This window comes from Acanthaster planci, linkage group LG02 (genome assembly GCF_054643075.1).
Source record: "Acanthaster planci isolate LZ-2023a linkage group LG02, COTS_SCS, whole genome shotgun sequence".
Lineage (NCBI taxonomy): Eukaryota > Metazoa > Echinodermata > Asteroidea > Valvatida > Acanthasteridae > Acanthaster > Acanthaster planci.
In genome coordinates this window covers 4,562,711-4,590,167 of record NC_141778.1, presented here as the reverse complement: position 1 = coordinate 4,590,167, position 27,457 = coordinate 4,562,711, and the positions used below count along the sequence as shown (strand labels likewise).

General features: G+C 41.0%; 1 protein-coding gene across 1 annotated transcript in view; it reads left to right on the top strand.

The window, feature by feature from the left end:
• The window catches only part of LOC110975366 (uncharacterized), a 78,113-nt gene that overhangs the window by 38,508 nt on the left and 12,148 nt on the right, over positions 1–27,457 (top strand). The window contains exons 5-13 of the mRNA XM_022227811.2: positions 10,917–11,009; positions 11,911–11,982; positions 15,824–15,895; positions 16,845–16,916; positions 18,405–18,476; positions 20,680–20,751; positions 22,869–22,940; positions 23,260–23,331; positions 26,447–26,518. Coding sequence (XP_022083503.2) covers positions 10,917–11,009; positions 11,911–11,982; positions 15,824–15,895; positions 16,845–16,916; positions 18,405–18,476; positions 20,680–20,751; positions 22,869–22,940; positions 23,260–23,331; positions 26,447–26,518 — 669 coding nt within the window. The remainder of the gene's footprint in view (positions 1–10,916; positions 11,010–11,910; positions 11,983–15,823; positions 15,896–16,844; positions 16,917–18,404; positions 18,477–20,679; positions 20,752–22,868; positions 22,941–23,259; positions 23,332–26,446; positions 26,519–27,457) is intronic.

Sequence of the window (27,457 nt, the reverse complement as noted above, 5' to 3'; positions counted from 1 at the left end):
ACCCAACAGAAAAGTTGATTTCCCGCCACTGATCTGTATGTAACAGGTGACAACAACTTATGTAATTAATTTGAAAAAACGATTTCTAGAAAATGTCCTATTTACGTTGCAGGAAAGTGTTCCTCGCCTTGCCACACACACGTGCTCCAGCAATACAACCGCGAAGCCGTTTTTGCATGCATGATTAACTTTTTGATTATATTCGATTTGCACTCCAGTATTACCGCAGCCCTTCGTTCTGCGGAGCGTTTGTACAGAGAAACCAAGTTCCATAGAGCCCATTTCGAAATCTTTGACAACGACACGTCGTGCACGGCCGTTTAAAAAAGTCTAATCAACACCCAAATAAATCCCCATTTAGTCGATATCGAACCAGTCGATATTACGTAATTTCGACGGGCTCTCGACCAGTCAGAAGGCTGGGGTTTGGTCCCAAGTGACCCTCATTAGCACAAAACGAGGAACAGCAATATTCCATTTTACTCGGGGGTAAATGATGAAATTTGAAATGTGAAAGGTACATCGACAGTGGTATGGATGAAGATCAAGCCAAGGAAAAGGCCAATAGGAAGACCCTATTGGCAGTCAAGCAAATCCTTTTCAACAAGTACAAGGACTTATAGTCAAGTTTCGTGCTTTTAGAAGATGTTGATACTCACCAGGATATCTTGGAAGACCTTAAAGACAGAGTAAATAAAGGCATGAAAGAAAGTATAAAACAAAGCCTTGAACAGAGTACTCCCTAAATATATGGCTACATTTGACGGACTTTTTCAAGAGAATGAATAGGCAGTTAAAGAGGCAGACAGCTATACTGAAAGACTATACTGTAATTTTAAAACCAGTTTTGTGGCACCTTCAGTGCAAATGATAATAGTAACTACTGCAGTAATCCATTGTGATTTTTTTCCACACCATGTCATGACATTCATTGCATTGATGATACGAAGGTGGATATTTGTGAAAATGAAAAACCAAGCAGAAAAGGCAAATTAACAACCTGTTCCACATTGATCAGTTTTGAAGATTTGATAATCTGTTTTGTGTCAATAAAAAGCATGGAAGGTCAAATGAAATAGTTGACGCTGTCTGGTCAAATTGTTATTTGTTTCGTCTGTGCATTAAAAGCAGTTCATTCGTTTACTGCACACAACTGCCATTCCTTTGACGCATCATGCCCAACCACGGCAAGCGGGCAATCGATCACATCATCTTATTTGCAGACATAGTAAACAAGTTTGGCATTTTCTCACGGAGGATCTACTCAAAGAGTAGCGATATACCCAGCAAGAAATGAGACCGAGGGGTACCCCCCCAACATGTCCAATCCCTATACACATTCCAGACTATTGTTACTTAACACATCCGCCTAGATGTCTGAAAGGAATTCCCCAGATTCCTGCGAGACAATGACCAACACAAAGCAGGGGGGGTTCTCTCCGTCTCATACCTTACTGCATATGAACGTCCAAGCGAGTTCTTTTTAATCTGACAACATCGCTACTTGTATCTAGCAAGAAATGAGACCACGGGGTACCACCCAACTTGTCCAATCGCTATACACACTCTAAACTGTTGTTATCTAACACATCCCCGGGTGTCTAAAAAGAATTCCTCAGATTCCAGTGAAACAATGATCAATATAGCACACTTTTATTCTTTAGATTAGAGAACGGCGGATTGAAGAGTGTACTGTACTCTTACCGGTGCAGTTTTTTATACAATTAAATACGCAATGTGTACGTTCTACACCGACGGTTTCTGCACAGTCCAGCGCATAACATATGAAGCGAGATATGGACAGAGAGACCCCCCTCCCGCTTTGTGTTGGTCATTGTCTCACTGGAATCGGAGGAATTCTTTTCAGACGTGGGGGGGGGTGGAGTGTTAGGTAACAATAGTCTAGAGCGTGTGCAGCGATTGGACTTGTTGGGGGGTACCCCTCGGTCTCATTTTTGCCGGATATATACTTTAAGGGCGTTATCGACGATGTTATTCATGATTCTGGTTGAAATACGGACATACGAATGCTGTTGTGCAGGGAATTGATGATAAGCCTCTTATGTAATAACACGACTATTTGAACACCCAGCGAAATTTCAGACCAGTTTATCAGCGGATGACCAGACACTGGACATGCCCGGTTAATTGTCGTCTATGAATGACTCGCGTTGTTCCGTCATTTTCTTTTCAACCCCTGCACAAAGGCTGTTTTTATGGTACGCAAGGACAAATATTTTCGTGAGGTATTATCTATGTTGGGGGATATCCGCGCCGACTTCCTCTCCCTATACTTGTGCGGTACAAAATTTCTATATTTAATATATAGGTCTGTATTTCCTAATTTTATTTCTACTTTAATTTCTTTATTCTTCTTATCTATTTGTTTCACCTTGACAGTCATCAATCCTCTGATTTCATTATGATTTTACATACACCCTTGGTGGTAATGGTTGGGGAAGATGTAAGGTATTTTATGAATACAACAGGCCTACGTGCAAACGTAACTAATTTTCCCCATTATACAAAAACGGTAAGTTCTTTGTATCGGTAAAAAATAACATCACTTACCATAATACACAACCAATTCCGAAAATGGTACGTTCCTTAATCTTACCCCCTCCAAAATACCCAACACTCCTGTTCCTCGCTTAATGCTAATAAGGGTCAGATGGGGCCGAATTCGGCCTTCTGATTGGTCGAGAGCCCGTTAAATTTACGTAATATCGACTGGTTAGACGGGCTTCACTACTCCCATGGATTGGCTCTTTTGATTGATCAGTTAACGGTTACGTGTCATGAATTATTCGATATAGTAAATGGTGGAGTACGGTGGGCTCGTCATTATGTAGCACGGTGTAGGCCGGGTGACGGGGTTCACACAAGCAGAAGTTTAACCGAGACTGATTAACACAAAACACTGGTAGTGGTACTATTTCGTCCTCGGTCAGATGAGGAAATCCTGAACTTGGTTTTGTTTCTAACGCAGGGAAGTTAGAACAAGTTGTAAGACACACCGGAACGAGTATTTATTTGCATGAACTTAGCTAGAACGTGAAAGAATTTGTCTTGCATTTTACTCACCCGCCTGACAAAGTAAACCGGCGAGTTGTACGCAAAATTTGAAAACGATTTATTCAGGTTTTGTAAGAGCAAAAACTAAATATTTCACATTCGTGCAGTGGACAGAATAATTTCATTCCATGACAGGTTGAATTGTCAGTCTGTCACTTCATATAATATTCTTACCTTTGCACTTATAAATATTCAACACTCATCAGTTCTTCTAAGAGCCACCACACTTCTAGAAGAGATTCATTTCACATAGCGTACCCACAAACCCTCTCTCAGCAAACTCTTATTATGGTTGAATTCTACAAAATACGCTTTGTGAACAAAACAGTGCTTTCGTGTTCTTCTATTCGTGAAAATCCCTCCGGAATTTTTTTTTTAATCCGTATGGTTGGCAGTTCCACTGCAACCGCCAAATCATGCTTCATCAAAGTTTGTCAATAAGTGTCACAATTGCAGCGGATTTCAACTAAAGCATCTCTCGGAAGACAGTGAAGATTCATATCGTGTCCTTCACGATCGGAACAAAAGATGAACTGTGAGGAAAACAATAACTTGGTATTCACCGAGGTCTTAACATATGACGTCAAAGGACTGACAACTGATTTTAAAGTGTAACATTTTGGCCTTTTCTGCTATTCATTTGCAACGCAAACAACGTATTGGGAAGAAGAGGCTATTAAACTGGGTACTTCTGCTTAGAATTTGGCATAAAGGTAATGATTTTATAACTTCCAAACCCACAGTGTCTCCTTCCAGAAAACGAATCACCTAAGGTTTACCTTTCTTTCTAAAGGGAGGCAGACTATTACATCATTACAGTTCAAATATTCCACCAGCTCAACATCTCAACATCATAAAATAATTTAGAAACCATAAAATTCACACCGATTTCCAAAGAACCTAGTTTGACAGTTTCAAAAGCCACATTTACAAACGCTAATGATATAGGACAGCCTGAAATTAAGAGAGGAAAACTCACAAATTGTTTGAATTTTTTTAGATCAAGTAAGGATAGAGATATATTGCAATGGAATATCGGGAAAGAAACAGATTGTTAGAAAGTAGTTTTCAGTAGTTTTGTCACCAAAAGTCATCTTAAGTTTAACTATACCCCCTCTATCTCAGAATTCTTGTTAAAGCATATCCTATCCAACAGAGGTCAAATGAATTTTAATTTTGTTCTCTGACACTGCCTCCCGTGGAAGAAAAGGTTTGGCCTCAGGAAAATCGTTGTTTCAGTTGTCCTTGCTAAAGGTTAGATTTGTTAACACCAAATAAAAACTAGTTTGGAAAAGCTTGAAGTTTATAGGACAAGGTACAGGATTTTGGAGGTTGAAGGCTCGTGTCCCTTTCTAAAGTCCAGTTCATTTTTCAGGAGAAACGAATTAGGTGTTACAAAACAGCAAAATTTGCTTTGCGTTGAAATTTGTTCAACCTTAGCAAACTAGAACGATGAATGTTTGATTATAATTCTGCGTTTTTGTTGGATTTTGCGCCAAGTATGAACTTAGTATTTTCTTCTGCAAGCTATCAAAGTTTATATATGCTTTACATCAGAAAAGTTTCCAGCAGAGCTCCTATAAAAGAATTTCTCTGGGGACGGAATTTGCTTTACAGAAAAAGGGCCAAGAACTTCTTCCTTGGGTGATCGGTGGTCATCTGAAATTATTTCAGTTTCGTAGTATAGCTCTGATGAGTTATGTAAATGCAAAGGGATTTCAGCACTCCGTCTCAGGATGTCGCTTTTAAGTTTCCACTGTTGTTGGAGGCCTGTGATTTAAACAGAATACAATTTATCATTGCTCTCATTTTGCTTTTCCCCACCTCCTAAAATCGAATCTACCGTTCTTGCGCAGCGCTCATTTTTTCGAGAAAGGACGGCCAAAGACATAAACTTTTCCCCTGCCGTGTTCAGTGTGTGAGGGCCGGCACGTGTGCAGCAATGCTCTTCAAATGACCGTAAAAAGAAAATTTCGTCGGATTGAGTTGAAACTTTGTTATAAGGAGTGTTAATACGTGCACGATAAATTTAAAACTATCAGGCATGTGACGTCGGAGTTCGCCTCAGCAGTGAGATGGTCCAAAATAGCGCCACTCTTTGAGGGTCAGTTAATGATATAAAGGTTTTAATTCTGAGGCTAAGTGTGATATTTTTGGGTGAAACGGTCGTCCATTTTTCATTGTTAAAAAAAATCCTCTCCTCAAAGGAATGCCACAGTATCTAAAAATATGTTGGCCCTTTAATTTATTAAAAACAAAATGGAAACAAACAAGTGCCAACAGTCATTCTGGGGGAAAAATATCGCCCCCGCCGGACTGAAGTAACAATTTAAGTTCAAAGTTTAAATGTTGCTATACATCTCTTTTCTAATCTTACCCAGTGTGTCCTATCCAGATTGAAGCAATACCATTTGTGAGAAAAAAAAATCACTGTTCGATTTTGCCAGTGTACAACTGTTCATTATTGAAATTTCCCAGTTTTAAAGATCAATTACATTAGTAAGTCACAATTTCGATTTTCATAAAATTTATTTATATTCAAAACTACGGAGCCTCTAAAGGAACATGCGTTGAAACAAACTCGGAATACAAAAATAATTTCAGTTTGTATTTCGTGCGCACGAAGTCATTTCATGCGCTCGTAATAAATTATTTTGTATGTTCGAAATCATTTCGTGTACTCGAATTACTTATTTCTAACTTAAGCTAACGAAATAAATAATTTCGAGTGCACGAAATGATTTCGAGCACACACAAAAATTATGTCGAGGGCACAAAATGATTTGGAGTGCACAAAATGATTTCGTGCGCACAAAATACAAACTAAAATTATTTTTGTATGGTGTATATTTTGTTTTCAACGCATGTCCCTTAACGGGCTCCGTACACATCAATCTAGTAAATAAAACTAAATAAAGATCGCTAATGACGTCAAAAGCATGAGTTAAGTCCTCCTTCATATCATGCAAAGTGAAAACGAAAGTCGTCGGGAGAGTCAACAGAAGCTTGTTTCGAGGACAAGTAGAACGACGTGCGTCATGTGCATAATATGCTCAGAAAGTGTACAATACGTATTTTATGCGTCCTGATCATCATATGCGTATGCCGCACGTCATTCCATGTGTTCCGTGCGTGAGCCTTGCTTGTTCACACTTAACTGTGAATTAAAAGAGGTCGTACCGTGAGAGCGACTTGAAATTGCTTTTCCATCGATAATGTTGATCAACAATTTCAACTGGTGTAAGGTCCTAATGAATTTTAGGCAGATGGCCGTGGTCATTTGCCGAAAATAAGAACTAACTTACTTTACCCGTTTTTTCTCTTTTCTTGTGCTATAAAGCCCCCTATTACAGTCACAAGGTCAAGAAACTCGGGGGGGGGGACGAGAGCCGTATTATGACATCATCAATCGCTAGATTTGTTTGCCGACCTAATCGACGCATTTCTGTTGGAGGGGGGTACCCGTAGCATTGTCGAGGTGGAACTGAACTCCCATAATGACAATTTTTAATAAATGCAAAGGAAAGCTGCCACATTAGTCATGATATGGGTAACAATGACCATTTCCCTGTTATATTATAACTATTTTACGTCAAAGCAATGTTATTGATCTTTAAGGGACTGCTTGTTGCTCGTCTCTGTAAGAATCAACGTGTCTACAGCTGGAAGTAACACACGCACCCATGCAAGCCGCAAGCTTACTTCTCTTTCTCATGTACTCACATTTTATTTCTTTCCAGTATGCATTGCCTAGAGATTCGAAACTTATCGCGAACTGCAGTGGCACCGTCAAGAATGACTGCAATCTTTAAGTTACATTTGCAAAGAGTAATCAATTGTTGCCGACGAAATATCGTAGGCTACTGTTACCACATTCCCGGGTTGGCAACGAAATCAGACAAGTGTGTTCTTTATAAAAGGCCTAATTCCATATTCATGTCGTACCCTTACCCTTGACAACCGACTTTTTGTACATTTCCACGCGGGAGCAGAAACCTGTTAAGCATTTATGTTCATGATATTCCACAGCAACAATGACGTAGCAGGCAGACCGTCACGTTATACCCAACGAGAACTCTTATTGGCCAGAACGCCAGTGGTATCTTGGGGAAAATCGCTCTGGCTTCTTAAGGCAAAAGGTTTATCGGGCCACCGTACGGTTTTTAGCTCTGAATGTCAATAGAGTACGGAGCTCTGGATGTGCCCTCCGATTTATTGAGATCCTAACATACTTTTTGTCGGGATTACAAAATGATACAGGCAAGATGTTGACATCCTGAGATAATTTATCATGGACGACGACATCGTAAGAATGGAATAATGACATTATTGATTTTGTGAATGGGTGCATTGACAAACCACCTTGAAAACGCACAGGTGACCTGAGGTACTTTTGTCTTCCTATTGCCATACATGATATTAATTAGATTGATACAAAGTCATGATGCCTGGGTGTTCTTGGATGACGACATCCTGAGATAATGATTATCTCAGAATGTCGTCACCCAACTTTTTTGACGTAATCATCCTATGATAAAGTATTTGAGGATGTCGTCATTTCCACTTTCATCACGTGATAAATTATCTCGGGATGTTGACATCTTGCCTTTATTATGTCCCCATCCAGAGAAAAATAGGTCTGGATCTCAACAAGTCGGATGGCACTTCCAGAGCTCCGTAATAGAGGGATCCAAATACGACGCTTTTAGCGTCGATCTGCGTACTTCTGCGTTTGAAAACGAGGCTGTATGTGTCAGCTTCAATACTTAATACGATCAGACGATTGAAAGTAAGGCGTTGAGAAACAAAATACAAAGAGGTATGCTAAATTCAGACTTTTCAGGCTGCAGATTTTTGTGGAAAGTTATTCCAGGATGACTTGACAAGTATAAAATCAAAAGAAAAAATAACGGCACTTTACCGCGAACTAACATACTTGCGATGGTCGTGTATCTGCATGTGCAGTGGGCGTGGTTTAAACTGAAGTGGCGTCACACTTACAAACGGATACTGCATGTACTGTGTGGACTCCGCGGGCGCACGACGAAGTTCAACACAGAGAGCCTCGGTTTCGATACAGACATACGCAGACGGACCTAAGGTGAAATCCCTCTATATCCTAATAAAAAAGGACTCTATATATTTTGACAGCGCGGAATTTCATTATGCTGAGCGCGTGTGTAAGTGGATCTTAAGGGGGTTAATTTTGACGGAGATCAACGCGGTATTCGCTTCCAGCTTGACCCGTAGGGGCCCACAAAAGCTCACTGATACGGCTTGGCTTCCGTCACATTTTCCCGGTTTTGACACCTGCTCAACTCGCCTTTTCTAGAATTATTGCTTGTCACATTTTCAAAGATCAGAGGGGAATATTTCCCAAAAGGGAATATCCTCCTTCACAACGCCGCAGGGTGTCTTGGGTTTACCAAACTTGACAGGTCTTTCAGAAAGCCGGCATATTTTTGCCTGAAGCTACGTGTAAAACATTGAAAGGCAGTGTTTACCGCGCGTGGTAGTGCCGAAGTTAACTCGAAAGGAATGCCATTTATGTGTCAACACTGCGCAAACACAGGTTGACGACATCTGCAAATCACAGACAGAGCGTTGTTTCGGAATTCCGGAATTCTCGTCTGCAGTTGCACCACTACTATAGAAAAACCTGGTTCAACCGTTTTCTGCCTCAAAGCATTGCCATTGGCAAACCAAACATTTGGTAACAGGAAGTGTAACCTCGCGATCACAGGTGCAAAGCCATCAGCCATCAGCCCTGTCCTAGCGCCCTGTTCGGGCGCTGGGCGACGAGCGAAATCTTTGAATTGCTCAGTAGATAACTCTCGTGTTCAGCGACTTTGGGCAGTGGCGTATCCAGTGGGGGGAACTAACCATACCCCTACGAATTATTTTTCCATTTTTTTAAACTGAGAATACTTCATAGGTGAGTAGGAAAGAAACTAATTAGTATGTTTATTTATCAAATAAATATAGGCTATATTTTCTTCTCCCCATTACCGTGTTGAATGAACACGAAAGTGCATTTGCTTTTGAATTTGCCAACCTGACACCAAACGCTGGATACGCCACTGACTGGGGGTTAGTCAGCATACAGTTTGTCTCAAGCTGTAGTTTGGTATTAAACAACACGAGAAAAGTGCTCACATAGCCACCAGTAACAATAAGCTAAATGTGAGGCATCGTAAGAGGAGAGGGTCTTAAGTTCAAACGGGATCATCGGAAATTGGTCGTGATGAAAAATCATGCTGATTTAAGTGTAACCTGACTCTAAGCAGATGTTTGAGATAGGAATTTTCCCCCATGGGTATTAAAAGCTCGTTCCACTTATGAGCTTACAGTTACATGTGCCATCAACGACAGTGCAAATGCAAAAGGAGATGCAAAAGAGAGAGAGAGGGGGAAGATGGTGTCGAGTGGCATCTTACTGTTTGCAGATGCCCTCTCCCCAGTCGTATCGTTTTCAATTTGAATCCTGTCGGTTAAATTCTGGAAAATATCACATCTTCATGTTTTCGGGATTATCTATTGATTTTCAGTTCAAGTGACTCTCATAATCTACATTCATAGTAAAAAAAATCTCCCTGTTTGTCAGTGCTTTTTTTGAAGACAAAGTCGGCACGAGGATTTTTCACGTATAGCTATTTCTAAACTTGAATTATTGTGAGGGTATTGATATTCCCTTCTTTTGTCATTGGCGACTGTCGTCTTAAACTGTTACCCATCCGCAGTCACGGGCCACTTGCTCTTGGTGCCCCTAGTCATTGGCCAAAACAGAACCAGTCGCGTGTGGCAAACTGTCTTTACGGAACCAGTCTTTTGCGGTAGTTCTTGTAACCACTGCGGTAAATAAGAGTGCTGGCACCAGACTGGCACCAGACTGTTAAATTTGCAACCCTGTTGCCCGGCATCACACATTGAACTCTGCATGCAGCTCTACGGGTACATTGTCATCAGTTTTTGAGTTGAGTAATAAGTGCAGTAAAACAAACAGCACGGTTTATTTCTGGAAAGACGTGAGAAGTGCTGGTCCTTCGGTGTAGGTCAGTTATTTCCACGTTGGGAGGTATTGTCAAGCTGACCTACACGTTCGGGACTAGTAATTCTTACTACCTCCCCTCAAATCATACTGTATTTTTTTGTACAATTTTTTTTTTTTTTAGCTTTATTGGGGGATGTTTCTTCTTTTTTCCTTTTTTGAATGTATTTTGGTAGGGTCTATGCATTTTGTTGAGGGAGTGTGCCGGGATGTCTGTGTACACATTATGTTTGTTTGTTGGGTGATTTTATAATTAACTTTACTTAATAGATTTGTAGGTTTTTATATTTCATTTACAATATTGTCTTACTGTAAAATTGCCTTAATTCGGCATTTTGCAGAAATAAACAATGTCAATTTCAATTTCTCCAGAGCTAGCCGTTATTCAAGCCTGGTTTCCTCAGTTGTGACAGATCGACTGATATGCGAAGTATGGAGCAATACAATGTCATTTTTATAACTAATGGGGTACATTTAGCTCCAGATGCGTTCAAGTAGTGCACTACTGGGTAAAGTGTGCTCTCTTTTGCAGCGGTCTTGGCTTACCAAACAGTCTTCGATGTATTAGTAATAATGTAATGGGATATTTGGAACAAGAAATCTTGAGCAAACACTGATCACTTTGTGTTGAATGAGAGAATGTCTTGCAATATGGTCTCAACGACGCAACTGCAGCGCTACTGCCACTACACGTCTTACGGGGTCCCAAGTTATCATTGTGCAACCCAAGGGATTCCATTTCATTACCGACTACGGACAAACAAGATCGGTCACTTTCATTTCCCATCCGCAGATCCCTGAATGGAGTCCCGGCGGTAATGGGTAAAGAGGAGATGATCGCCACAGGTCTCGTCAACTGGATGCATTATCCCTTCCTCATCAAGCTGTAAGTATCACGTTACAGTTCTATTGGGGTTCCCATTTCGAAGAAAGGCGACTCGGCTTTGTGGGCCACTCTGGTAACGCCTGGTATCAGGCAAAGCTGAGTATAACGCTGCGTACATGGATGGAAAGACTGATTAAACTTGGTGTAAGACTGTGGAAGTATGCTCCCTCAACGTTGGCACAGAGAGAGGGGGATCGAGAATCACCGTGGCTGACCAGCGCCTGGCGCTCAGGCTTAGATGATATCAGATTGTGAACGTACCCTAACTCAGTCGCAATAGTTATAAGAGACTTTTAATGAGTTGCTGCACACGTACCGGTCCCACGTGACCGGTCCGCTACTGTGTGCGTCAAGGTTATAGCTTAAACGTGACGTGCATAATAGACCTTTCACTAATAAATTCATGCTTATGCACGCATGCGCACAAACGGCCTTGGTGGCAAGAAGTGTGAGGTGGCCGTTGAAAATGTACAGGGGTGCGACTTTGATGATCATTTTCTCTCAGGCTTTTCTTCAGTTTTTTTAATCCCATTAAATCGTTTTTGCAATTAGTTTCTAATCGGAGCCGGATTTTTAGTGCTCTGTAAAAAAATTTATAGGGGGTCATACCAAGAAACGGCGGTCTCGTACGCACAGGAAAAGTTACGATTAATAAGTTTTTTACGGAGCACTAAAAAATCCGGCTTTTAGATTATAGATATTTTTGCTCTTTTCAACTAATAGCTGCCTTACCGAGGCATATTTTTGCGGCGCATAAGCTGCAGTTCTATGATATATGTACAGATCGACTCTGTGCATTGCCACTAAAAAATTTTGTTATCGAGATGGAAAAAACTGCAACTTGACAATCATTGTCGTTTCAAGAAGGACAGTGATGTCTGTTTTATTTTTCATCGTTTAGGTATTTAGTAAACAACAACCTGACGCGCTTACATCTCGGTCAGCCCAACAGTTTGCAGTACCTCAGATTTTTGTAAGTATCTCAAACTCTCCAAAAACACCTGAGAGTCATCTGACCAAAAAGGGGTAAGATCTGACCAAGAGTCAGGGGCTTTAAGATGATGGGTTACACCATTGGTAAAATCAAAAATATTGGACTGCCAAATAATCCTTGTATGTCTTACTTAAAAGAAAGTAAATAACAGCCTCACTTAATCTATGAAATGTTTTCACCGGGAATGCTGTTGTTGTTTTTTAGAAAACGGAAGAATTTTATTTTTCTCTTTTCATTAAAAAATCTTATCGTTTTAAATGTATTGTGTCTGTTAATGGGCGCCGATTTTGGTGCGTTACGTGTAAAGGTGTACGATCCTGAATGGGTCACACTGAAAGCAGCAATAATAAACGCATTGTAAACTGAAATAAAAAGTATTTAAGTGAAAGGTATAAAATAAAACAGAAATTAGATCATTTCAAAGTAGAATATTTAACTTGCAGAAAGGGATTTCCTTAAAGCGAAAATGCTGCGATCTTACAATCAACCCCAAGGCATAATGGTATGGTCCAAACTGTTGGTCTGTGCATTGCTTGGCGAACATGACTTCCGTTTTAGAGCTGCACATAGACAGGATTTCTATGGACAAAAACACCGTCGGCGGAACAGGGGGGATAGGGGCTGTTACCCCCACCTTTGAAAATGTAGTTATTTTGCCCCCTTCCCCCACTTTATAGGCCTACCAGCCGTTGGATGTATATTGCAACTTCATAACAGTATTCTTTTCAGTCTCATGGCTGGGGCTTGCCCCCCCCCACACCTTTTAAAAAACGTTCCGTCGCTGTTGGACAAAAACTATGATTTCCAGAGATTAAAACTCTCATGTTTCCAGATGTAATCTCCTTTTTGAGTTCACAATGTTTGTTAGTCAATTGAGAATGGATTTTAGACTTCCATTTACGTGTGCACGGACACACATGTTTATTTTAGGCCTGAACATTAATAATGCCTCGGGACCAGATGGTGTAGGTAATCAGATTTTGAAGACATGTAGCTATCAACTGTCTGGTATTTTTACAAAAATATTTCAACTGACTTTAGATAGAGGGGTCATTCCGCAGTTGTGGAAAACCTCTATGATAGTTCCTATCCCGAAAGGAAGTAGGGCGTCAGTCTTGAACGACTACCGCCCAGTAGCTCTGACATCAAACACAATGAAATGTCTTGAAAAGCTTGTTTTGAATTTTTTTCTTAGAGATGCAGGTTCTTATTTGGACAAGTTTCAATTCGCATACCGGAGTAACAGGGGGTTGATGATGGGGTACTGGTTTATCTTCATAAACTGTGCAGTCATTTGGACAAGTCAAAATCTTATGTTAGGTCTATGTTTATTGATTTCTCTGGTGCTTTTAACACGATTCAACCTCACATTTTAATTAATAAGGAAACTTATGAAAATGAATGTGTCTCCAAAAATTACAGTGGATTCATAATTTCTTACTCAACAGGTCGCAGTGGGTTAAAATTGGAGACGTTAAGTCTAAAGACAGGATAATTAATACAGGTGCTCCCCAAGGATGTGTAATGTCACCACTCTTATTTTCATTCTATACAAGTGATTGTCTCTGTTCTAGCCCACACACAGACGAAACAGTTATCACAGGCTATTTAACCAACGATTCAATCTGTTATTTAATGGAGGTAGCAAAGTTTGTGGAGTGGTTTGACCGCCATTTTCTGATTATTAATACCCAGAAAACTAAGGAGATGATTGTGGATTTTCGGCACAACCCTGGAGCTCATGAACCTGTTTATATTAATGACAACGAAATAGAAAGGGTTAATGAGTACAAATATCTTTGTACTGTTATTGATGACAAACTGAACTAAAACTCCCAGGTAGTCTTTGGCAAGGCCATGCAACGGATGTTTTCCTTTGTAAGCTCAAACAGTTTAATGTTGACAGGACGAACCCACGTCTATTCTACCAATCCATAATACAGAGCATTGCTACTTTTAACATAATAAGTGTGTATTATTCACTTTCACAAAAAAAGGGATAGGTTTGAGCGTGTTCGTAAAATGGCTCAACGCTCGGTAGGTCTTACCTTGCCAATATATGACAATATCTACTTGGAACGTGTAATGTCTAAGGTACATGTCATTCTATAAGATCCAACTCATCCACTTTTTGAGTGTTTTGTTTTTAATAGATCCGGTTTTAGGCTTTGTGTGCCTCGTACAAACCTAACTCAATACAGGCAATCCTTTTTTTCCCAACTCTATTCATTTATTTAACAAATCAGCTGTTCGTAATTAAGAATTTGTGGATTTTTTGGTAGTTTTTTTATTTGTATGTTAATAATTTTTATTTGAGTTAATTTGTTTTAGTGGGTTAATCTTGTTGGTTAAATATTGTAAATTGTCTATTTTTAAGTACCTATTTTTATATTTAGATGTGCCAATGGAAACAAAAGTTCTGTATTTTTTACGATGCGGACGATAAAATTTCTAATCTAATCTAATCTAAAATAAGTGTGGTCACGAAGCGTAATCGCGCACGCACGTGTATATTGACCTTTTTCACCCACGTGACTAAATGTAAACAATACCATCGCGTGTGGACCACCTTGGCCATGGTGATCGTATATATTCCTACGGGCAGCTTCAACCACGTGCAAGCGCACGTGTGAACGCTGCCTGTTTGACTAGTTTATCTTGAATAAGTAGATTACCATCACAACACTATGCACTCATTACTATCACTACACACGATCGTGATATCACTGGAAAAGGTCTATGCTCATCGTGCCATAGACAGGAGGTTCGCTACTCGATGAACTATTTTCCATAAACCTACAGTGCTACACTGTCGAAGAGGCACATTACTTCAGGGTACATGTATTACTAATTACTCCTGGCTGTAAAAAAGTGGTCTTTTGAAAGGTTAAGAGCGCCTGCCAAACCGGTTCATCTGCAGTAGAACCTCACGTGCACGTGGTTCGCTCACTCAGAACGCCATGTAGTTCATGAACTTTGCTCAAGATAAATTACAAGATCTTCAATGTGACCATTCGAAATGGCGCTGTGTTTTTTCTCAAAGCAGTTAACTAAAGTACAAAACAAATATGCAGAATGAAAGCTTCCGTAATTATTTTTCTTTCAGACAATCTTGTAAAATTAGGACAAAAAACCAATGATGTGACCTCCCTGTAAGCTTACCGGCAATACTCCAAGTTTGTGTTAAATGGAGGTTTTCTCGAAAATGTACAGTTGGCTCCTTGAGTTAATCAAAGACATTATCGGTAACCATTTCCGTTGTATAGGCCTAGTTGACGCTGTGGACTGCGGATCGTTAAGGATGGAATGGGGGAAGTAAGGCTATTACACTTTGGATAAACATTTTGTGGAGGATGTTCCTTGAAATGAGAGTGCTGCTACCAACAGGCAAACATGTATAAGGACAGCCGTATTTCGGATATGGTTGAACCCCATAAATCATTTCATAAAGTCAACGTTATTAATATTGGCAAATAGTCTGACAGTCTGGGAATAATATCCTCGACAACTTAAGACGATGATATGTTGTATTCCCAGAAGCACCCGGTGAAATTCTGTTTTTGCGTAGCATGCGATTAAGTAAGCAATTTTCTACGTAGTATTTTTGCGGAGATCACGTAGGATTATTTTCCAAGTTACGGTATATTTTGGTCGGCCAGATTAGAGGGGGCATGTATAATATGTATAAACAAATAAAGTCACCTGCCCTGTGATTAATAACCAATTGAAAACACGGTCTGTTGCCAGGACGGTCATGAATGAAATTGTGTTTTTGAAGAAATCAACCTTTCTTTAATACTTTTGGTCCCTTTCAACATAGGCACGTGTCTAACAACAAAATACGAACTGTGGAATCAACTTCCTTGTTGGCGGCTCCAAACCTGGTTCATCTGTGAGTAACTTTTCTTCACATCGGTGATATTTGCCTTGGCTCTACTGTCACGTTTTGACTGGCCAACGGCTAACCTCCAATGCCCTTTATTGAAGACAGTCATGAATACTGCAGAAGAAAAAAATATTCTTCGTGATTGCTTGATCTGATACAAGCCTCAGAGCACTGGACTGGTCAGAAATGGAATCCTCACGAAAGAAAAAAGCTGGATAACAATTTTATGTTTATTTATAATTCCAGACCTTTTTTTTTCTTTCTCGCGTGGGGACGGTTTTATACGTTATTGCTGCTACTTGTTTTCTACTATCGATATTGTGCATGTCACTGGATTACCTAACTCGTTGAGGACAGTCAACGCAATGTCCACGCGTTGGGCACGATTTCACGCCCCCCGATTCGGCCAGACGACTTTGTCTTTTGGATCCGTGTGGCGGGTTAAAGCAATCATTTCGCTGTGTGTTGTTTTTTAATCAACGTGCAAATCAGAGATCTGGCCATAATCGCACTTGCCGTACTCAGTACGAATTCTACACAACCACAACACGCAGCCTCATGCCAAAAGTTTGGCCAAATATCCCACCAACAATCTTTGTTGTGATGCACGCTATCTTGGTAATTGCCTGTATACAATTATGTAACCTTTACGTTTGGGTTAAAAAAAATGTACATGCACTGTATTTTAAAGGGAAAAAATATTTGGTGTCGTCACAACTCAGATACAAAAATGTTCAAAAGCAGTGTATGTCAATTCACTGCGCAAAAGCCACTTGAGCCTTTTTGCATGGGAAAAAGAAGATACTTGTTTGGGTTCTTAATTTATTTGTTTGTTTCATTTTAAATGAGAGCAACCGTCAAAATGTACCATTTGTTTTATAGCGTTTGTATCAGTGCTGGGCATCAAAGCTTTGGTCATGTCAATCAGTGATAACAATTTTGATTTGTCCTTTAGAGAACTACCAAGTAATGAGATAGTGTACATCGATCCACTGGCCTTCCAGGGACTGACTTCACTAACAGAACTGTAAGTGTAGTTGGAAGGCATAAACCAATGTTAAATCAACCCAGGCAAAACCAAGACAGGTAGGCCTACTTTAGAGGTCATTTAAAAAAAGTGTCACTGTTGATTCGTTATTTTTAACACTGTAATATACATTTAGAGTACTGATAATAAACACGTGACACGCACAATTCTGTAAGTACAACGCATCAGCGGGAGAGGCAGCGCGTGAACCAACACGTGCGCGTACTCCATTCGTTTGCATTACACTCCCTGGTTCCAACTGACGTTTACACTTCGATACTCTTGAGGCAAATGACACCCTTGGCGTATAAAAACCTTTGACCATATAGGGCTTACTGTGCTGATTTACACATACAGGCTACTATTTTGAAGGTGTGTAGAGTCGAATGAGCGATTAAGTCATGTTAGAGGACTTTTCTATGGTTTTGACTATTACATTCGGTAACTTCCCGTTATTATTATTGTGAGCGTTGACTCACGTGTTCGGCTTAATTTCTTAGCCCCCCCCCCCATCTGCACTCTACTGCTGTTGATGTCCACTGCTGAGATATGTCCACTATTAAATTGTTTTTTTAGTCAGATCTTAGATCTTAGGTACATTTACCCGCAAATCTATGCCGTCGTAGTATGCGCATCACTCCTGTGCTTGCAAGAGTCTACTAGGACACGGACGGAGGCTAAAATCGAGGTCACACCCGTCACAACGAAAGTTGAACGCAAAGCGACAACGGAACCAGTGGAACCAGACTCGGAAAGCGCAATTCAAAATTCTCAATGAATTCCTATACTCTCTCATTTCCGCTGCACAGCGTTCAGCGGCGTCGACAGGAGATCTTTCCAACTGGGACAACAAGCACTCAACAGTAGCATACTGGATACGCTATCAACAATGGAGAGTGTCCATTCTGAGGCATTTGAATGAAAAACTAGATAATATCCTTTTACTGTCACAGTTTTCTTGTCTTTTCTTCCTTTGGTATAGTGTTCAGTCTTTTTTCAAAAGGCCAGTGTTTCCATTAATTGCCTCCTCCGCGACGTGCATGACCACACGAAATACTTCATTCGAAATCACATGACGAAGGCCGGCGATGCACCAAAGGAAGCTACACGCTTACAGCCAAATTCACTTGCCCCAGACCCTGGAACCCGTTCCGCCTGTTTGCTGTCTCTCAAGTCTCTTCTTTGTACAGCTATCAATAAAAACATTCGAACATAGATAACTTGTCAACACCATGTACCACAATAGCGGTGCCGTAGACAATACGAGAAATCAAATTGAATTCCCACTGATTAATTGAAATGAAAAGACTTATATTGAGGGCACACTAAATTGGCACAAAGCCTATCATGCTTCCCATCCACGTTGATCTGCAGAATTGTTTTATGTTTATTTATGTATTTTTTTACTCTTACTAATTCATTTCTAATTCATATCCGCCATGAGAACACTCTGGTAATGTGTTTGCTTTTTTTCTCTTTTGCCTACAGTAATATCATGGGAAACAAGATAAAGACGCTGAGCACGGATCATTTTCGTGCTCTTAACAGCTTGGAGATCATGTAAGTATGTTCCACGACCAATCTGAGGGCACTACACGCGGTCAAAATTTTTCTCGCCGCCGCGACGCGTTGAGATGTTTTCCGCTGAGTGAATCTCAAATCCGGAAGTGTCGACAACTTCCCTGTTTTTTCTTTCTTTTTTTTCGCGGCACTAAAGAATGTTGGTTTGATTGGGCGATCAAGTGGGATGACAAAAGCTCGCTGTGAGAGTTTGTAAGCGTAATCCAGCCAGCTCTTCATTTAAGGATCATTATTTTGACGTCCAGGGTGCTTCGAACAGCAACATTCTCGCCGAAAGCTCTCCTTTTTTGATAGATTTTTGCGCTCAGACCAGCGAGCTGTTCCCGCCATTCTGTTATCATTCTCATCAAGTTTATGTTAATCTCAGTCAATAAAACAGTATGGACGTAAGCGGCTTTTGTCGCCCATGTGCGAAGGACTGCCGAGACTTAAGTGTTTTTTGTATCCTCGAGCCCAAAAACTCGATTCAGACGTTGATGGGAACAAGAAAGGACAGCTGCAAATTTTTGAACTCCGATTGAGGACAATAATGGTCATCATTAAGACTTTTAACCAGGTCTCTTTGTGTAACTTCTGAAGACGAAACCGGGTTAACAGTCTCAAGCTTCAATAAATCCTAGTTTCTATGGTAGTTTGACGATCGCCAACATCATCCAAGATGTCGAGACACAAACAACCGAGGAAGAAACGATGTTAGACGTCATTTAAAAATTTAAAAAAAACTGGCGTCCGAAACTTCAATATTATGTTTTGCAAGAAACACCTTTTTAGAGTTGTTACACTATTATGGTTAGAATTTTGCCGAAAATCGGTGTTTCATTTCCTAGTGGTGGTAAAGTTAGGGGACATCAGCCTGTGCCAGTATTGCCAATCCATGCATTCGATACTACTCTGACAGTTCAAGAACGCAGTCCGCCATATTCCAAAAAGCTGAACACGATCCATCTTTGTCGACTTATAAGGCTAGTTCATACTTGGGGCGAAAGCGAACACAGCCGCGAATTCGTGAGGTCAGATCAAAATGTTCGCGATGCGAATTCCCAACAGTTGAACACGTTTCAACTCGAGCGAAATTTTGCTGCTAATCACTCGTGACGTCAAATTCGCTTCGCTTTTACATTAGCCTGTGGTATGAACCGGCCTTAGTGCGTCCGTGCTTGCGTCAGTCGCGATAAGGTGTTTCCACAATGGTCAGCGCATCATTGGGGACAGTACAGCGATGGTTTCTGAGTCTCAACGCCAATATGGAAACTGTGCTGAAGTTTAGAATGAAACAGTCTTGTTCCCATGTGTGCAATCCTAACGCGCCTAAAATTGCACTCCAATCCATTTCTTAGTTCTCCTGTATATTTACTTACATGACAGGGGTTAGGGTTGCCTCAGTGAAAACCTGTCTGACATGCTATCCTGCAAAGGCGAAGTCGTGTCATATGCATATCACATTGTGCAAAGTGTCAGCTGGACATGGATTTAAAAAACATATTACCGTCACGTCAGTTCAACAAGGTCGTATCTCGTGTGCAAAACATATTACGTACCAACTAGTTGTTGACTTGGAGTCAAGTCTACCCAATCTTTAAGTTCGATTCCCATCTACGTCCACGTGTCAGGACTCAGTTTTCAGTCCCTAACTGATTCCGCAGCTTTTCCTGGAATCAAAATAGGAAAGTTATCGAAATCTCTCTCGCTTGGTTTCTTGGGGGCGCTCGGCCTCTGAAGTCTATACCCTTTAGGGGAATACTTGATTTCATGACAACAAAGGATCAAGTGAGGATATCAACATTTCAGTGGGTCGGAGGGCCTCTCACCACCTTAACGCGACCTTCTTTTTGCTCACAATATCCCTTAATGCCACCGCTGGTGTCGACTTTCGTCAGTTGCAGATGTCTCATTATATTTGATTTGTTCTTGCGAGAAGTTTTCCTTGATTCTAGATGCTACTCCCAGCTGTAATCAGGCCTAAGTTTGATGCTGATTTAAATGTCCTTCCTCAAGTTTCAATTCCGTAGTAAAAACATGTCTGACCACATCCGATAACATTCTGGTCAACAAGAGAGAGAAAGACAAATATTCCCACATGCATGCAAATACAAACGGGAAATCAGTTTTTGCTTATTTTCTCTCTGCTGTATACAGATTCGAGTTATGTGTTACACCTGTGTATTGTTTACTTTCCATCCAGAAACATGAGTCATAACGACATAACAGACCTGGAGCCGGGTGTGTTCCAGAATGCTGTCAATGTGTCGTACATGTGAGTTGGTGACATCCAGTAATGGAGACTGTGACGCTTGGTGGCGGCAGGCAAACCATCCTTTACGGTTGCCCGTTTTTGGCATGCGCACCCGATTCTGGGCATGCGCGAGAAATACTGTTCTGAGCGCATGCACAACTCACAGACGTATAAACACGTTTAGACAGATAGCTCCTATTCAAAACAATGGCGGGGTACCGTAGCCGAGACGGCACCCGACTAAATCCAAAATTGATGGCAAATTCACCCCTCGGAATAGGAATTTACGTACAGTTGAAGAATTCCAGCCATAAAATGCTATGAAGCCATTTTCCGATTGTGGAAAAAAATCCTCTGTTTAATTAATCTGGCCCGTGAAGATTCAAAATTATGCGGTTGCAGCATTTGAAAAGAAGAGACAACCGTACGAAATAGTAAAAAAGGAGCGTCTTTTTAGAGCACATGTAAACAAATACATGCAATCTAAGTGCGTCATGGCATGCACTGAACGCGCTGTCATTCGCCGTTTCGCCCACAGCATGCCCACACTTTTTGAAATCACGGTTATACGCGCAAGACTGGTGGTCTATGTGTTTATAAAATTATGTCTGTGGTTGTGCCCCAGACAGCACGTTCAGTGCGATTTGCGCGTGACGCACTGGGAATGCATGTATTCGTTTACATGTGCTCTAAAAAGACGCTCCTTTCCCCCTCTTTTGTACTGCTATTTCTTCTTTTCAAATATCGCATTCGCACTATTTCGAATCTATATGGGCCAGATTGAGTAAACAGGATTTTTTCACAATCGGAAAATGGCTTCATAGCATTTTTATGGCTGGAATTCTTCAACTGTGTGTATATTCCCTATACCGAGGGGTGAATTTGCCCTCGCTTTTGGATTTATTCAGGTGCCGTCGCAGCTACGGTACCCTGCCGTTGTTTTGAATAAGAGCTGTCTGTCTAGGGGTTTATAATAGGCACAGCTGTGGACAAGAGCCTGTTTTTCTGCCGCCACCAAGGGTCTCAATGTCCCCAATTTGACATATCCAATGAGTCAGCAAAAGTGCTGAACACTGCTCCGATATTGCAAAAATGCTCTTTGTCAGATGCACTCACTCATCAAAATAGTAACTGGGCGCTCTTTCTCCTGCCGTCATTATAAAAAAATAATGCTGATGAAGAAAACTGCATCATGTCCTCATCCCATTCAAGTGGAGCAGTGTTAAAGCCAAGAGGAACTTTTCTTCTTTTTTTCTGGAGACACATGACTATCTAGGTGATATTCAAAGATTACATTCCGGTTACGGAAAACAGCATAGGCCTATGTAAGTTTTCTTCGAAGCTTTTGAAGTACATATTACTGTCCAGAAACGCAGGGGATAAGCCTCGTGTTAGTGCTGCCTCGGTAACCTTGCTGTGGTCGTAGACTTAAGGCCAGTTTATACTTTCGCTGAGTCGGGATTCACTTGAGTTTTGAAATGCGTGCTTTTGTTTTTCTTTTTTCTTTTTGCTTTGTAAAAATATTTTTGCAGCGTGACTAATTTCATTTATTGTCACTAATTCGCGCTTTTTGAGCAAATATTTAAACCAGCCTAAAGGCAAAAACAAACGCAAATTTGTGGCGTCTGATCATAATCGCGTTGCAAACTCGCAAAAGTTGGATACATTTCAACTCGAGCGAAGTTTTGCTTTAGATTTTTCGTGGGGTCAAATTCGCTTCGTTTACAGTTCATCTGTAGTATGAACCGGCCTTTAATCCCAGGAGACCATCATTGAATGGCACCACAATTACGTGCATGTTCATAAAATTGAGGCCCATGTATCATGCCTCTTGGCAAATAAGACCTTTTGGGTTGAAGGTACAGGCAACGCGCACGCACGCACCCGGCCTACGAGCGTAGTGCAACGGCATGTTACCGGAGTATACTTACGTTCTAACTTTACAGAAAATATAGAGTGGCCAGCATTTCCCAGCACTTTGTGACTCATTTTTCAGTAACAAAGCAGAAGGGTCCATGAAACCGCGATTAGTTTTCAAGTATTACTGTTCGCCGACTCACAGAAAAGTTCAACTCCGTCCACCATGGCCCGTGTTCAGGGTAGTTTACCTCTCCCTCCACTTTGTTTTGTGCATTTAGGAGTCTGTCTTTCAACAGTATGAAGACGTTGAAGAAAGGAACCTTTTTGGGCCTGTCCAGAGTATCAACGCTGTAAGTATGTATTAGACACTGATTAAACAAAAAGGAACTTTGGAGTTTGAAGTCTTAAGTTTGATTATGGGATATTCCTTATTTAGGCTGCAAGCTTTTTCGACAAAATTAAATGGTCAAACGGCGGTGTCACAACGATTACATTCAGTTCCAAAAGACCTTCAGAGGCCTTGTTAAAAAAACGTAATCTTAGATATAAACTTACAGGCCTCACGTTTTTCTTTTCATAGCATTTGAACCACCTTTATTTTAAATGTGTCCTTTCTCTGTTAGTTGATGTCAACAAAAATGTCTGTTTCTTATCCCATCTCCTTCACAGAGATATTGAAAACGTACCGATTTGGTATATTGAGCAAGGGGCGCTGGAAGGCCTAACCGGGCTACGATCACTGTGAGTACTATATGGACGTCAACTTTGGTCGGGAAGATCCCGACCGGACTTCAGTTTAATGTTTCTTTTAATGGTAGGGGCCTAGTCTGACGGTGTGCCAATATGAAAGGTTTTCGTGTTGTTGTCGGGTTCCTAGACCATTTGATATACCAACTACTTTGAGAGATACCGTCGTAGGTCCGATAGCCGAGGTCCTCTCGTTATCCCGAAGATTTCTGAAACTGACCGAAGATTGCCGAACCCATGCTTGGCGATTTAACGACACTGTCGTTGATGTTCGAAAAGAAAAATCATCAATGTATAAATCACCTTTCTGAGCCTGTTCTAGACTTACTACATGAGTCTGATACAGTTTATATACAACAGGGGAAATGAAATGTTAGGTCCGGGAACGAGAGAAAACTCGGCGTCGATACACCCACGGCGTCACGGAGAGCGATTTGCGAGTTTTCTATCTCGAATATACTTCTGATGTTTCGTTACTCATTAATGTTCTTGTCTGAAGGAACGAAACTTAACCCCCTCCCCTACCGCTGCTTCTTGGATCCTCTTGCAGCCAGGGGTGAGGCGGTTTACCCTCCATCGAATCTCTGCTTAGTGGCATGACTGGGGTGACATTCCAGGGGCTGCATGGGTGTACTCTCACTTTGAAAGGGGATACTGAAAGCAAATGAACTGTGTGGCTTGTTGTATATTATAGGCTGAGTTGATTTTGAAATTTTAAATGGGAAAGGGGGGCCCTTGGGGGCACGGACATCGCCTGCCCCCGTACACAATTGTTCATATTGCTTTGCTACTCTATCTCGTCTGTGCCTCCAAAACAAGTGCTTCCAAGAACATACATTAAAGAATGACCCGATGCTCTGACAACAGTTTCACATCGAAGATCTCCCGTTTTCTAAATTTCCGATTGGCTGACGTCATTTTTTCCCACCGAATTTAGCGATAATCCTATGATTTAATGCGTTTTTGTCAGTCCCGTTGGGCTAGCTGTCATAATGAAACTGTTGTTCGCACCTAATGCGCACCCTTCCTGCCTCGCATTTATAAGCACAAAGGGTGTTCCCCTGCGCAGTAATACAGTTGAATTTTGTGGCTTCTTGGGAGACTTTCTGCGTAATGTTTGAGAAAGTACTTTTTGATCAGAAGAAGGTACTACTGGGTGGGGTAAAAGTGGTGCTTGTAAGATGGTGTACGTGGTCGTGGAAATACTGTACTCCTCTTATTTTCAAAGAGTGGAAGTTTTACACCCTAAGCTCAAACAAGGGCAAAACGGTTACAGTGAAATTCATAAATACTGAAGACAGCGTAACCTTTGCTATTGGTCGAGAGCCCGTCACGTGGGTGGTCTTTAACGGTTGACAAATCAACGGATGGCCATGCGCCACCTTACGCAGCACACGCACGCCAGTCTCAATATAAAGAGTAAAGAGGAACATACCATAAGAAGGCCAGAGGGTGTTTGAGAAAATGAAGTTAAATTGTTGGGCAAAATCGTTGGAGGTTTAAAAGTTTCATATTAACTTTATTTTGGCGTTGGGACTCAAAGGGTATTTTATTCGGCAATTGCACCCATTCCTCTGAGCTGATCTTGTGCGTTTAAGACTGCCCAGGCATTTTCTTCCCTTCTTTTTTTCTGGATTCGATTGAGATGCCACCGAGTGTCAATTGGAGGGAACCTTCCTCCAATTGTTTCAGTCTAAAATTAGAATGGCTTTCACCCTACATCGACTGGTCATTATGGTTTTACTCCTTGGAAATATAAGAGTGGCCCCCATTTCAGCCGGATTTCCCCGTTACGCGACGATAAACCTTTGAATCTCAACCCATGAATATCTTAAGCCCGACTGCACTTTTCGCAAGCACCATTTACCCAAATTAAATCAACCCACGCGACCAACCCCATCATCTCCACACAAACGTAGACTTCCTATCCGGCCAAATAAAAGTGCCCTGCCGTTAAGATACCGCTAAGATAAGAGATATGCATGCATTATCATTACCCATAATACTGACGGCAGGTAGCTATCGTCCTCGAAAATAAGGTATGACGTCATTTCTAGGATGCCCCCTGTTTCAAATACAATGCGCAGGCGTCCGTTAGTCTTCACGCAGCAGGGATAATATGGCTGTGCAAACATGGACACCAATATGTAATACCTAGAAAAACTGCGAATACTCCCCACTGAGATTTTGTACTGTTTGTACACTCTAAAAACTTCCAGGTCAGATTGACCCCGAATCGGGTCCCATTCGGTATGACCCTTTTCTGCGTCAAAATATGACTACCTTTCGGGTTATATTTGACGTTTTCTGGGTCATAATTTGACCCGGAAAAGGGTTATACCGCATGGGACCCAATTCTGCGTCAATCTGACCTGGACGTTTTTCGAGTGTATGTTTGTTTTCCATGGTAAGCTACCACCTGCCTTTACTTCTAAGCCCAGCTGTATAGTAGGTCTTGTTATATATGTTAATCTTTAAATGGGTCCACTGTTAATTTTTGAATAAGGACTCTTTCCGTTGTTTAAATCCCGCAAAGGAAAATATGGGTTGCTTACATCTTAAGTGTTGTTCAAACCGTTTGTAAGAAAATCAACTGTTTAAAAGAAATCAACCATTCTTTGAAAGTAGATGGTTAATATTTTCATGAAAGCATACAAAAATAATAAGTTACAATGTAAAAAGTTACTTTTGTTGGTTGAAAACCATTAAAGCTTTTTACCATGAGCGTCTTTGCACAAAGTATTTATTATTATTATTATTGAATTGACATATGTTTAGCTTGATGACCAGTCCAATAACAATCACACCTAGGCTAAAGTAGATAAACGTGTTGACGCGGAAATACAGGTACCTGGAGCAGTTATACATATACCCTCAAAGCTTCAGATTAATCTTTTAGATTACAGATTTTGAGGATGAACTTCAGATTATAAATCTTTTTTTCACGGTTTTGGGGCTAGCTTCCACTGAAACGGCTCTGAAGTTCTCTGACCGACCCACGACTCTCTTCGCTCGGCCGCGTGCAACTCAGCGCTAGGTAATGGACCGTGTCAGATTATGCATTCTGTGATTTATGTGTTCACTGTTGGTTTCCTTACTCTCACGGCAGACAGCTCTCGTTCAACGCACTGGAGTTCGTTTACCCCGAGACGTTCCGAGACCTGACTTCCCTCCAGCATTTGTGAGTACTACAGTGTTTGTTTAACCAAGAATTATATAGCTCCGGCTTATTAATTCAATGATTTTTTTATTTTACGTTCTGAGGCTTAGGAAGAGATCACTCAGGCGAAATCTAGATAATATTAAATTTCCTGTCATTAAGGACTGAAGTGCTTTTGACGTATTATGACTTCTTTTTTTTCTCCTTAAATCCTTTTTTACTTTCGACGGCAAATCACTCGAGCTATTTCAGTGGTCGCTTGGCTTTGCACTTCCCCTCTCTGCACTTGCAAGACCCTTGCAGAAAATGCTTCTAAGATGTGCCTGCGGAGTTTGTTTTCAATAAATTTGAGCCGCAGGACTGTCATTTTAATCCGAGGATTTCGAATACTCGTCTGATTCCCTTTTACTATTCTTTTAGCGTAGGTTCGGTGGCAACAAATTGTTAATTTGTATTTGAGATTTTTATTTCTCCAAGGGACTGGTGAAAGTCACTCTAAAGAGTACTATGGAAAAGGTGTGGCATTGTGTGTTTGCACGGGCCGGCCGGCCGCAGTCCACTCTTACATTTTGCTCCTGAGATGGAATGCTTCCTTTGAACAGGGGGGAAGCGGCATCACGGACCCACGATTCCTAAAGCATAACCTGTGTCTGGCTTGACACGGTTAAGCTCGTGCGCTGTTGTACCTAAAATTGGTGCTTTTTAGCTAAAAACTGTGTGCCACACCATTGGATAGCAGGAACAATGAAAAAGTTTGATGCTTAGAATCTGTTTTTCAGGAAATTTCCCACACTTAAGTCGGCAACGTCATAATTTGACTTGTATGGGCAATACTTAGCGTGGACTGTTTATGCAGCACACTTATTCTGAAGCTTTGAATTTCACACTTTAACATATATTAAACGAGAAAAATAAAGCATGTATTGCGGTTACTGTCTCTTCAAATCAACCCTTTTAGCC